We start from the raw sequence: 13,933 nt of genomic DNA, 5'->3' as shown, positions 1-13,933 counted from the left end.
ACCCTTACTGGAATGTTCCCGCCCCGGAGCCCTACCTACACCCACCCTTCCGTGGTTTGCTCCTCATTCTTCGGTTGAGGTTCTCCCGGGTAAGACCTCCGCTGGCCAACCTGTCTGGACCCGCCTATCTCGCCTCTTCTTTCCTTTACAGCACCGATCAATACTACGAATTACTTTGTTTTTCTGCCTTCTCTATTAGATTAGAAATGTCAAAACTAGTGGTGATGCTGCATCATCAAAGTCAGTAGTAGGTGTTTAAAAAAATTGGTAGGCTGTCTCCAATGATAGTTTTACTGTTATCTTCTGTATTGTTTTTCTTTACAATAATGTATCCTTTTTCTTTAATGCAAATTATATCTATTCTTCCAATTATATGTTGATTACATATATGTTAGGTCTTTAAAGGATGTATAAAGGAAAAAAAATATTCCTTCGCAGTTCGTGAAACACCTGAGGCCCTGAAAACAGAAAAGGACAGGACGGAAAACACAGAAGGTAGGCGCCTAAGTCACCCGAGATAGACTCGTCGGGGAGCGGCCCCCCCCCCCCCCGCCCAGAAGGAAGCCATGGGCGGGGCCGCGTTCACGGCTCGGCGGCAAACCCCACCCTCTCATCGCGCGGGCGCTCCTGATTGGTCGGGCCCGGCGGCCCGGAAATGATGGCAGCGTTCGGCCTCTCGGCCTCCGCCTCCCGGCGGGGCTAGGTTGCGTCTCTTCCCACGCCCCGCCCCTCGGCGCACCAAAACAAGCGCTGGGCGGCGGGGGCGGGGCCTGCGGAGGGCCGGTGGCGCGCTGGGGGCGGGGCCGTCGCTCGCGGCGCCCTGGGGTTGGCTGGCGGGGTGCGGAACCGCACTTTCGCTTGTGGCCGACTGTTGAGCGAAGGCGTGGAGGTGGGCTGGCGGCCGAGGCGAGGCCAGTTTGGGTAAGGAGCGCAGGGGGCTGGAGGCCGCAGGCCCCGCGGGCGTGAGCGCTCGCGCGGCTGCGTCGAGTAACCGTCGCGGCGCGTGAGGTCCGGGTGGGGGGAGGGGCGGCGCGGGCTCGGCCGCTGCCCTCGGGGGCTGGAGGGTCGCGGCGCGGCCGGCGGGGCGTTCCGCGTGCGGTCCCGAGGGCGGGTCTCTGGCGCCTCCCGCCGGTCCCGGCGCTGGGACCCCCCTCCCGCCCGCTGGCGTGCACTGCGGTATCGTGGGAGCTGGTTTGGGTCTGGGCACCGCGTCGTGTTTGGGGGGGGTCTCGCAGGACCAAGTCTTCGGCCTCTCGACGCCCCTTCCCCGTCCTGGCCCGGGTCTCGCCCTGCGGAGAGGGCGTTCCTCCGCAATGGCCACCTGGGCCCTCCCTGCTCCACCTGGAGGCGATGGAGCCCTGACAAGCAGCCCGCGGGGCCTCGTCCGCCCGCCCCACCTTCCAGGAGCGACGAGTTGCCGCGGCCCCAAGGCCCCGGGCACGGGGCTCGCGAGGAAGAGAACCCCACGCTTCGGAGGACGAGTTTGCCGGTACAAGTGGCGGATGAGGGACGGACCGACGCCCCAGGGCCGATTTACCCGCGTGTGCGCGTCGGGAGGACTTGTGACGAGGGCCCGCGCGGCCTGAGTGCGGCTGTGCGCGGCGGGCCGGGTACCTAACGCCGCGAGCGCGGGCTGTGCCGTCAGATGCTGGCGCCTGGCTCTGCCGGGTGGATCGATGTGAAACTCCTGCGATGGAGTATGAAAACCACTTATATGAGTTTCTCTCATTTCAGAAATGTTCTTTTGGGGCCAGAGTCTGGGTTACGTATGAATGCACAGCCTCACCCATTCACAAATAAACCCAGGAATCCACTAAGAGGATCACTTCTCTGTAAGTATTAGCCAGGTAATTTGCGTTAAACAAACATTTTAAGACATGTGTTTCAATCACTGGAGTAAAAGTGATGTGTAGAACAGATCCTTGCCCAACAGTTTCAGAATCGCTGAGAATGGAGCAGGTAGGTGCTAGGGCTGGGAAAGAGATGAGCAGCCCAGCCCAGCGGTGAGTGCAATGGGAGAAACACACTCAGAGTCCTGAGATGATGGTAAAGAAGAAAGTCATCAATCAAAGACAGACTGGAAGGGCGAGGATCGGTCAGACAAGCCCCCATACATGATGACACTTGGATGGGCTGCATGTGGCTAGTTCTCAGATCTAGCGTTTTATCAGAATCACTGCTGGGGTTCTTATAAAAAAATTGAATCTGAATGTTAGCAGTACTGTCTCACCTTTTTTTCTTTGTTTTGTTTCTTTGGTGAGTTTAATGCACCTTCATGGTTAAGGGCCAGGAAGAAGTAGGAAGGGGAGGGTGGGTATTCAGGGCAGATGGCAGAGCTTCCATAGAGGCAGCGAGTGCCAGTGAAGCATTTTAGGACGAGCGTGAGGGGCATGGCAAGAGATGATGCTGAAGCCACATCGTGGAGGGCCTTGTGTGGTGAGCTCAGAAGTGAATTTTATCACAGACTGGAGGAGTCATTTGTGCTTTTGAAGTCCAGTTTTTCCTTTGCCCTTTGGCAGCCTTTTGGAGTAAGAATTGGTGGCAGATCAAAAAGAGGCAGAAGAATCTCATGTGGGCTTCTTCTGTAATCTATACAAATAATGAAAATGTATTCAAGTAAGGCAGTGGCAGCTCACTTGAGAATAAAGTACAGAGGCAATCGAGGAAGTAGACTCTGGAACTCGGAGAGATAGGGGGCTAACGGAGAAGGAGACTATAGGATAATTCCTAGATTACTGGTTTGAAAACTGAATGGGTGACCATGTATGGGTGCAGAAAATGCCATAATGAAGGGAAGGACTTGATTCTGTTTCCTTTGAGGTGCCTACCAGGTGAGGAGAGATTGACTGTACAGTTGGATGTGTTTTTGTGGAAGTCTAGGCTGGGCTGTCATTTATTGAGTAGCTGGAAAATAGTTAAGCAGTGCATTACAAGTTTTACCCACATTTCTCAGTCTGTGGGAAACCTCAGTGTCAGTAGTAGTTGAAGCACTAGTTTGAATTGGATCACCCAGAAAGAGGATGTTGAGGGAAGAGGTTGGAGTCCTGAGGACAAGCCTTTGGAAACTTTGATATTTAGAGGGTGAAAAAAGGAAGAGGTGATTACGAAGGCTATTGAGTAGAGGAACCTAAAGGAGAATGGTGTGTTGTCTTAGTTAAGGAATACATGGTCAGCATTTTCATATGCTTTAAAGGAGTCCAGTAAAGAACCTGTTGGATTTGGTAATACAGAGATTATTAAGGACTTTTGTGAACACATTCAGTGAAATGTAAGGGTAGAAACGAGTGCACAGGAGCTGAGGAAGTGAATGTAGATTACTTTTTCAAGAAGTTTAGCTGGGAAGGATAGAGGAAAGTGATGGTTATTTGAACTTTCTGGCTAGCTACTACTGAGAATAGATGTCTCCATTGTAAGCCGACTGAAAGTTACAGCTCCACCTCTGATGAAGTGTCCTGTGTTACTGACACACCAGCTCCCTGTACGTGGTCGGCATTAGTGAAACCAGCTCATTTTGGTGCTTGGGGAGTAGTTCTTATTTCTGTCCTGCAGCCTGAGGATCCCCTAGACACCCCATCTATGGTCTAGTAATGGTTCCAAGCAATTAAAATCTGCTGAAATTAGCAAAACTAATTTCAGCAGAAGAACTGAGTTGTGCAAAAACATACAGGATTCACAGTCATCTACCAGCAATTTTCCCTAAAAAGAAAAATTACAGTATACCCTATTTAGAATTCGTTTGCCTTAGCTGTCAAGCCAGTGATGATTTTAGATTTTGGGACACACCACACATATTATGGCCATTGGAGAGGAATCACAGGAACGTGTTTCTGTGGTCGGTGTGCCCTGTAGTACAGTTCTCTTTGTTTCTCGATTTCTTGGGGCTTAATCTGTTAGGTGGCAGTAACTCCCATCTGTGAGAAAATTTAGTCTTGGCGTTTTGGAGGGTGGAAGTAGGCTATCTCCCAGAGTGAGTGAGATAAAAAGCAGACTGATTTTCTTAATGGAAGGTTTCTTTGGCTAATTGCTCTGTTAAAATGTTGAATACTTTCAAGTTATGATTTGTACTTCAGTCCATTTTTTAGAGTTCCAGTTGACTGCAGTCTTTCACCTGCCAGATCAGGCTCAAAACAATTGATATTTGAGAAATCGAGTAAGTTTCACTTTCTGTTTCTGGATCTGAGTTCATGCCCCACAGTAAATTACATCACTGGAAAAAAATGGCTCTGCAGGCTTTTAGCTTCCTAGTCTTACGGTATTGGCCTTTTAGGTATAAGAAATTCTTCTTTGAATAAAATAATTTTACATTCTGCAATAACTACTAGTAACTACTACCGTGTTACTTGGTAGTCCCTGGTTTGCAGCAGCCTTGGACAAGGTAGGCAGATGTAATTGAACAAGAGTTAGTGTCAGGAAAGGTCAGGGCTCTCAGCTGAACTCATAGTTTTTGTTTTTCGAATGACAGCTATTACCACCTATTACAGCTGTTACCACATCATGGTACCTTTTTGCTCTGCTTTTCAGGAAGCTCCTAATTTAGGACTTAGTGAAATTAAATTTTTCTAAGGAAGTTTGGATGGCTCTCACTTTTGTAATCTTTTTAAATGTCCTTTTCTATATGTCATAATTTAATGTTGAAAGCTGTGCTGAATTCTTTTAGGAGCATGAAGAAACACAATTAATATTTGATAAATTTAAAAAATCAATTCATGAGACAAATACATATATTTGATTATGCTTATGCATTTATATATAATTCTTTAGTCATGGGTGTGAGAAGAAAATAAGGAATTTTTTCAAAAAAAATCAGTTTATTTTAAAGAACGGGCATTATGTCACAATAGCTTCAGCAGTAAAATACAATTCCTGTCAAGATGTCATCAGCAGAGATTACGCACCCTGAATTTTAGGGTGATCTGCATTCAGAAACCTTACTGCCAAGTTTGTATACCCAAATATTCCATGATTTGGGTCATGTTTCTTCACCTTTTATTGTCCCTCCTCCCTCCCTGAAGGGAAACATTTTAGACATTTTTTGCAATGAATTTCCCATGAATTCTAATACTGGTAACATATTGCATACCTCTCTGTACTGTATGTATATCTGGGCTTTATACATAGAGAGAGTAGGATTTTTTCACGTCTTACTTAGCCAGTTTCATCTCTTTGAGGAAGATGTCATCCCTGTATGAGAAGGCATGGGTGAGGTCCTTCTAGTTTATGAAGTGAACTTAGTTGGGTCAACACTTGGGTTTGTGCCTTTTTCTTTCCATTAGTCTATTTTAATAGTTAAGGTCAGGTTTGCCAGGATGAGGTTTGTCGGATAATTTCCTGGCCCAATTCCCAATAAATCCTTAGTTTCGCAAGGTAACACTTGCTCCAATTCCTTTTGGGTGTGGTTTTCTTCCTTCTGGTTTCACATTGGCTGATAGCTGTTTAGATAATACCTGCTTTGGGTTTGTGTGAAGTTTTTCTCATTAATAGACTGGGTGTTACAGATTTTGGGGAAGCATACTTCAGAGGGGAAGTGGCTTCCTCATCACGTTATGTCAGGATTATATTATCAGCATGACTTAACACTGGTTATGTTAACCTTGATCATTTGGTTAAGGTTGTGTTTGCCAGTTGTTGCCTATAAAATTACTGTTTTCCCTTTCCATGCTCTCTTCTTTGGAGGGAATGCACCAGGTCTGGCCCACACTCAAGATGGGGTGGGATTAAGTGCTGCCCCCTGGGCTGGGGAGTATTGATATGTATTATTTGGAATTCTTCTATAAGGAAGATTTGCCCCTTCTCCCACATTGGTTTATTCATTCAGTCGTTTATTTATACCAGTATAGATTCATGTATATTTAATTTATACTGTGGGTTATCATCCAATATTACATTTATTTTGTTCAGGATGTTTGAGCTTTGGCCATTGAGAGCTCTTTATCAGGTTGGGTCCTGTGTCCCTTTGACTTGCCCCCATCCTTTTCTATTTCGAGGGCTAACTGGCTCTGTAAAATGCTCTAGGCTCACCTTGTATTTTTCCTGCCCCAGCTCCTCCCTCCTGGTCTCCCTCTGTCATTTACTTGTTTATTTTAATGCGAACATTTGCTTTTTGTTTAGCCACAATCTACTGCTTACTGACAATGAGCATCCTGTTTTCCTTTTATATGCATTTTAGGGATAAAAACACAACATCTTATTTTCATTACACCTCTTTAGAGTTGGAGATCGCCTTGGATTTTGGCTTCTATCCTATTTGCTAATCCTCTCTGTGTCATGCCATCTGCAGTTCTGATAAACCTGCCTCGTGTATTCTCATTCACATCTTTGACACATTTGTTTTTGGGACTTCCTGGTACCACCTTGCTACTTTGCCCTCCTCGAGACTGCTAGGATTTGGAAAATGATTGAATCTTAACCTTTTCACTTGAGTTTGCATGGGGGAGGCTCTGATGGTATTAGAAAACAAAAAGTTGGAGACAGTGAAAAACTGTATCAGACTTGGTAGCAGTAGGTTAACGTTTGTGGCTGTTACAGTGTATTGCTGGGCAGGGAGCCTTCAGGCAGCAGTTCACTCTGGCAAATTCATGGATACGAAATTCACTGTATATGTACTTCTGAGCAAGGGGAAATCCTGCTCTGAGTTTTCGTTACTGGCATAGATTAGTATTTAGGAATTTCTGTGTTTCCAGGGATTTCGGGAACATAGCCTCTGGGAATGTGAAAGGTTTCCTGAGCTTTTGACTCTCCTTTGGTATATCATTAGAACACCCCAAAATCTGTCCTTTGGAAACACTGATAATTCTGTCCCAGTGTATTTTCCATTAATATTACATTGCACAAGTGTGGATTGCCTTATGTTTGAAACTAACAAAATGCTTTCATTTCATTATACTTTTCACATGTTACAGTTGTTAAGAGTGGGCTCAGATTTGAGTTTAGGCAGTAATTGACAAGCTGGCTAGCAGATGGTTCTGGATGTGGAGGAGGCACATTTTAAGTTGAGGGTGAGGGTCATTAGTAGGAAGTGAGCCCATTGTTTTCTTCAGTCTTTGTCGTCTTTTCGGGATACAGGTACAGAATGAGCACATGTTGTTGGTGTACGCCGGGTGGTGTTTCCACCATTGAGTTCCTAAAGCTCTATGCGTCCAGGACCCAGCCCAGTGAATTTCAAACAGCGGATGAAGACCTCTGCTACTGCTTGGAGTGTGTGACTGAGTACCACAAAGCAAGGGATGAATTGCCGTTTTTACACGAGGTAATTCACATTGGATGGGTAATATTTTTCAGAGCTTGATAACTAGGAAGAAAACACATTTCAACTCTGTGGGAAGCATTCAAGGAGTGGATAATTGAAACTTTGACAACACTTCTAGCACTTAATTTGTTGCCTGGTCTACAGTAGGTGCCACGTCAGTACTCATTGACTGAAGGAATTGAATTGAAACCTAAAGCAGAATTTTATGACCTCATACTGTTAGTCATTTTGATATCAAACAATTTTAGGAAATGAAGTGATGGATGGGGTGTCTGTTTTTGGGCTCATGTTTTTATGTCAGTATATTTGACAGTGTTACATCCCTGTTTCTGAATGGCTTGGATTATTGTTTTATTGCTTGATAGGTTTTTTTTTTTCCCTCTTCAGCTTTTAATGGGTAAATGGTATAAACCTCTAAGGGCTAGAATATTTTCCAGTCACAGTAGCCAAAGTGAAACGTGCCATTTTAAGTCCATGGCTTTGAATATTTGGTTTGTTATATTTGATGAAAAGCACAACACAGACCGTAGAGATATGTACAATCTAGAAAGGAGGGGTTGATGAGTTATGAACCTGTTGAGAAAATTTTTGCATTTACAAAGTTTCCTAGTTACGAAGCTAACCAGTGTCTATGCTAAAGCTGACGTTTTAAGGTAGGTACCTATGACTGGGACATAAAGGGGGGCACAGCAGGCCTAGCTCGTGCCTTTGATACAGAAGCTCCCGCTTCTCATTTTCTTTTTAATAAGAGTATAGTTAGGGATGTTGATATTTATAGCAAAAGCCCACATCTCATGCTCTGTGGACTCATCATGTTCATGTATCATGAAAGGGGCCATGCTTAGTGACTGTTTCCTTCGCATCACTGTAATATGTGGTGTCTAGTACTTTTTAAAATTTCTGAATTTTTGTACTTAGGTAAAGGATAATAAGATAAAAAGCACACTGCCTGTTTTTCTTTTCCTGTAGATTTTATGGGAATTAGAAACCTTACGTCTCATAAATCACTTTGAAAAATCCATGAGGGCAGAAATTGAAGATGACGATGAATTATACATAGTAGACAGTAATGGAGAGGAGCCGCTGTTTGACTTGACCAGCCAAGACTTTGAAAATAAGCTTCGAGTTCCTCTGCTTGAAATGCTGAAATATCCTTATCTGCTTTTACATGAGCGTGTTAGTGAGTATCTTGGGTGTTCTGCAAGTTATATCAGTTTTATTATTTCAAGAATCGTAAGAATTTAGTTTTATCTGTATTGAAACTCTGTTTGTTAAACATATAATTAGGAGACCTAATAATATTTCTCCTAACATTTTGTTATCAAAGTCTCTAAACATGAACAGTACGCTATGTAGTGAACGCCACGTACTCATCAAATAGATTCTACATTTGCTGACATCTTGCGATATTTGCTTTATCACATATTGATTCATCTATCTATTCAGTTAATTTTCATCCTTGTCATTTGTCTATAGCAGAGTTTCTCAACTTGGGCACGGTGACATTTTAGACTGGTTGGTTCTGTGTTGTGGGGGCAGTGCTATCCATCGTAGGATGGTTACCAGCATCCCTGGTCTCTGTCCACTGGGTGCCCTAGCACCCTGCTCTACCCCCACCCTACTTGTAAAAACCACACATTTTTCCAGACATTGTCAGGTGTCCCTTGGGAGTTGGGTGCAGGGCTGGGGAAAGGCACAGGCCACTCCTGGTTGAGAATTGCTGGGCTGCAATACTTTTCATTCCTCACTATGGCATGGCCTTTTAAGGGCTGCCTAGATTTTGGTCATTTATATTTGCGTTTCTCAATGTGAATCTCTTAAAAACATTTTCCTGATCTGTCAAATCTAACAGTACCTACCTGTAAGGCATCTAATATCTCGCCCATGTTAGCATTTTCCCGGTAATTGCAAAAGACAGTTTTTGGCTGGTTTGTTTAAATTAGAGTCAAATCAAGGATCATACATTGCATTTGGTTCATATTTCTTACAGCTCTTTTATTCCAAAACAGTTCATTTATACGTAACACTTTTTTCCCCCCTTAACTGACTTATTGAGACTATATGGTTGCTCTATAGAATAATGAACTTTTCTGGGAATTTTTCTAGTTGCTTTCTTGTGATGTTATTTAAGGTGTGTCTCTATCCTCTGTATTTTCAGTAAACTGTCAAGTTGACCTAAAGATCTGATTAAATAATTCTCTCTAAATAAGTTAAAAATAATTAGATTTTAAAATTTTAACAAGTCATTTTTTCAAACATTTACTAAAGAATACTATATCCAGAAAAGCTATAAGCTTGATGATTTTTCTGAAACTAAACGCACTTCTGTAGCCACCACCCTGGTAATGAAACGATATCAACACCCCAGGAGTCCCCTTCATGTTTTTCTAGTCGTTACCCCTCCTCCCCAAAGCCAAGCACTGTCACTAACAATGTTCTTTGAAGCTTGACAAACTAAAGTTGATTCAGCTGATAGGGTAAATGTCTGAGTCTATTCAAGGCATTTTTGAAAAAGGAACGAAGAAATTTTCATAAAACAACAGGAATTAGAACAGTGCTGGCATAGATAGTCTAGTGGAACAGTGTAGAGAGTTCAGTCGTAAACCAGGTGTATTTGGGGAATTTAGTGGTTGATGATGGTGGCATTTCAAACCAGTAGGGGATGTGGAGTATTCAGTAAATGAGAGTAGGACAAAATAGCTGTGGACTTTCTTTATCACCTCAGTACCAAGTAAAGTCCACGTGAATCAAAATGTAACGTGCTAATGGAATTGGACCTATAACACCAACCATACTTGTAAAATACCTTATGGAGATAATCATGCCAAGAGTAAAACAGAGATGTATATACTAGTAAAGTCAGAATAATTCATAGGAGCCACACTATGACCAAACAGTCTTGCAGATAGGTAAATACTGTTCCTACATTTACACTACTGGCAGTTTATGCCTCACTTAAACAAAAAGGAACCAGTTTTCATTTACTTACAAAACCTCTGAAGGAGCCAGATTTAGGGACTCTTGATAAGCGGTGATATTCGCCTCATGTTTCCTGCCGTGTTTCTTCTGTGTAGATGAGTTGTGTGTTGAAGCCCTTTGTCGGATGGAACAGGCCAATTGCTCCTTCCAGGTGTTTGAGAAACATCCCGGGGTCTATTTGTTTCTGGTTCATCCCAATGAAATGGTAAGTGTGGTAGGCAATGCAAGGACGTATTTTATTTTTGCACATACAGTTAGCTATTGGGGAGGGTTTGGGTGTGTATTTTGTTTAAAAAGTTTGTCAAAACTCTTCTCTCTTTGTAAAATTACTACATTAAGTAGAGGGTGCTGGGGGATCAAAGAAGGAGGAGATCCAAGGGGGTAAGGGAAGACTTCTGACAGGTGATGCTTCAATTTAAAAGACAAATGAGGGGATAATTTGAACTTCTCTCAGTATGTTGACCTGAAGCAATGAAGGGCAGTTCTCTTGTTTTCCTTGCCCACCTGCCCCACTCCAAGCATGTGGAAAATACTAGTTAAAATACTTGAAAAAATTATTTTGCTAATAGATGAAATTTTTTAAAGTGTGGGTGGGGAGGGGAGCGAGGGGTGGGAAGGAAATTGAGTTCCTAGGTGCTAGAAATGAAGAGGGACATAAGAATTGGAACAGTAGGTAGGAGCAGAAGCAGAGAGCAGCACTGGAGGGCTGGAATCTGACCCTGCGCTGGTTGCATAGGTTTCTCCTTTGAGGGTCCTTCTTTTCTTTTTTCAAATTTTCTATGATGGGAAATTACAAACATAAAAAAGTAAAATGATATCATGAACCCCCATATATTCATCACTGAGCTTCATTGATTATCAGTAGTACATGGTCAATATTCTGCTCCCCTTTTGGATTAGTTAGAGCAAATCTGAGACACCAGAGCATTTCATCTATAAAATATGTGTCTCTAGAAGATAAGTGCTGGCTTGCTCAACTGATTTATTGATTTACTTACTTTTGCAGTCTGGGTGTGGCTGCTGTTTTATATCCTTAGTTACAGGAGTTCTGTTGAGCTAGTTTTCAGATAGTTCTCAAGGGTGGCTGTGTAATTTAGTTGTAATTTTGATGTGGTCATGAGAGGGGGCCGAGCACAGCATTTACCTGCTCTGCCATCTTGACTGGAAGTTGATAAGGACTTTTTAAACAAAACAGTACTATCACCACACCTAAAATAATAATTTTTTAACGTCATGTTTCTAGTCAATGTTTAGATGAATGGAAATGATTATCTCATAAACGCCTTCTTAGGGTGAGCTAATTTAAATCTGGATCAGATAAGGTCCACATATTGCATTAATTAGTATTGTATGTCTCTTAAAATCTATAGGGAACCCTATTTTCTTGACTAGGTTTTGCTGTATGTCAATAATTGTTTGTTGAATGAAGTAATGAGTGTGTTAATGCTTTTAGGTTCGGCGTTGGGCTATCTTGACCACAAAAGGCTTGGGAAAAGTGGACAGAGATGATTACTATGACTTACAGGAGGTTTTGACTTGCCTTTTCAAAGTCATTGAGTTGGGACTTTTAGACAGTCCAGACATTTATACTTCTTCTGTCCTTGAGAAGGGTAAACTGATTCTTCTGCCCTCACACATGTATGATGCTACGAACTACAAAAACTATTGGTTAGGTGAGTATTGTCCCTACACAAGTATTATTAGTATTTTCCTATAGTTTATTATGAGTATCCTGCAAAGGAATTGATCTCTTTTGGTAATCTTTTCAAAATTTGCTAAATACAGGATTTCATAGTTTCCAGTTCTGTCATTAAATTGACAGAACCATTACACATACTGTTTTTAAACATTATTTGTCTTAGAAACCATCTGTGTAAGAGGTGCATTTTCAAGTATGGCAAGTAGATCTTTTATTTAAAGCAGTATTCAGTGTAACAAAATATTAAAAGAACAGTTGGCTTTAATAGGGTTTGATCTATTTGAAAAAGAGGTTTAATCCCTCTTTTCCCATCTGTGAAGTATTTCCTGATAGAAAGAGATATTAACTTTGGTTTTCAGCAAGTTCTACACTGACTCAAAATAGGTCCACCCTACTTCATTGATTCTAAGTCTTACAGCCATGTGTCATTTGGCAGTGATTGGTACTTGAGATGTGGTGATCTTAAAATTGAAGCCGTCTTAGATTTGATGAAATATGAATTGTGTGGTAGTTATCTTAGGAATTATTTTCTAACCAAGTTCATATCATGTTCCCTTTTCATTCTCAAATCAGTCTGAAGTCTTGTTACTTAGGAGCAGTTGTATATGAAAACATCAGTTAACTGTTTAAGGAACTGGAGACTGTTTTGCTTCATCTTTCTGCCTTGTTGTTCTTTTATAAACCCAACCAGAGAAGGTGTTAGGATGGTGTGACTTAAACCAATTCAAGAAAACTAACTGACCTTCCAGGTATTTGCATGTTGCTTACCATCCTTGAAGAGCAAGCCATGGAATCACTGTTGTTGGGCTCCGACAAGGAGAATGATTTTATGCAGTTAATCCTTCACACCATGGAGAAGCAGTCGGATGGTAATGAACTTTATTTGCTGAATACTTTTGAATACTGTGATGATGATGCACTTTTAAAATACTAGTGTCACTGCAAGAATTGGGTATAAGGTGTGGAGAAAAGAACAATGAACATTTTATGGTTTAGATCACAGGTTCAGAATTCTAAATTGGAAGCGAACTTTAGTTTAATTTAACACTTTACTTTTATAAAAGAGGAGAGGCTGAAGCCCTGGAAGTCAACTTACAGTTACATGTTGAAACATCCAGTTAGTGGTAGAATCAAGACTAGAACCTACAGGAGATAAATTTCTGAAGACATGGCAATGCAAATTGCGGAGAAAGCCTCCCCAGTCCTACCGTCGCCCTTTTTGCTGGTTTTTCATTTCTTTCTGGTCTCACTGTCCAACTCGGTGACTGCTAGCCAAACGTGGCTATTTGTTGAAATTAATTAAAATCAAATCAAATAAACAGCTATGTTTTTTAGTTCTGCTTCACGAGCTCAGTCACCACCTGTGCCTGGTGGCTTCTAGATTAGACAGCGCAGATCCCATCGTTCTGGAGAGTCCTCTTGGATAGCACTGCTCGGCTAGGCTAGAAAATCGGGCCTAAAACTTGTAGTCGTGTTGGTTAGTAGGCTTCCAACTTTCTTTTGCTCGTGGTTGTATCGAGCTGATAAGGGAGGATTTATGCTTAAATGTTGCTAATCTTTTTTATGAGGGAATGAATCAGTGAACACCAAGCATGTCACATTCTATGAAAACACTGAATATAATTTTTCCCCACTTTGACTTTTCTTTAGGCAAGTGCAGTGTGGATATAAACTCTTTTGTGGGAGATTCTAAAATAAGAAAATGTTATTCTTTCTGGTTGCATATATTTTCTTGCTGGATTATTTCTGATTCAGGTTATTACTAATTCGTTTAGCAGCATTTACTACATAAATGGTTCATTTCTTTCTGTGTGCCTTGCACGAAACATTTGGTTCCTTCTGTTAACCCGGCTCCCATAACCTTCAGAATGTGAATCATGTCTTTAAGAAACCTTTCTTAATTGTCTTCACCTAACTAATGGCATTTTTCCTTAATTTGAGAGTTTACCAGAGATAATGTGGTGTGTCGGCTACAGAAGAGGCTACAAATGTATATGAGAAGGTCTCCA

At 42.2% G+C, this 13,933-nt stretch overlaps 1 protein-coding gene across 8 annotated transcripts in view; it reads left to right on the top strand.

The window, feature by feature from the left end:
* Positions 1-788: 788 nt before the first annotated feature.
* SETX (senataxin) overlaps positions 789-13,933 on the top strand; it is a 60,050-nt gene continuing 46,905 nt past the window's right edge. For all 8 annotated transcript variants that reach the window (XM_081065923.1, XM_081065919.1, XM_081065922.1 and 5 more), the window contains exons 1-7: positions 789-921; positions 1,735-1,832; positions 7,063-7,246; positions 8,216-8,426; positions 10,321-10,430; positions 11,679-11,898; positions 12,674-12,793. In XM_081065923.1, the coding sequence (XP_080922049.1) occupies positions 7,070-7,246; positions 8,216-8,426; positions 10,321-10,430; positions 11,679-11,898; positions 12,674-12,793 (838 nt within the window). In that variant the 5' untranslated portion in view covers positions 789-921; positions 1,735-1,832; positions 7,063-7,069. The remainder of the gene's footprint in view (positions 922-1,734; positions 1,833-7,062; positions 7,247-8,215; positions 8,427-10,320; positions 10,431-11,678; positions 11,899-12,673; positions 12,794-13,933) is intronic.

This window comes from Rhinolophus hipposideros (genome assembly GCF_964194185.1).
Source record: "Rhinolophus hipposideros genome assembly, chromosome: 11".
In the NCBI taxonomy this organism is placed as follows: domain Eukaryota; kingdom Metazoa; phylum Chordata; class Mammalia; order Chiroptera; family Rhinolophidae; genus Rhinolophus; species Rhinolophus hipposideros.
This window is presented reverse-complemented; position numbering and strand designations above follow the sequence as displayed.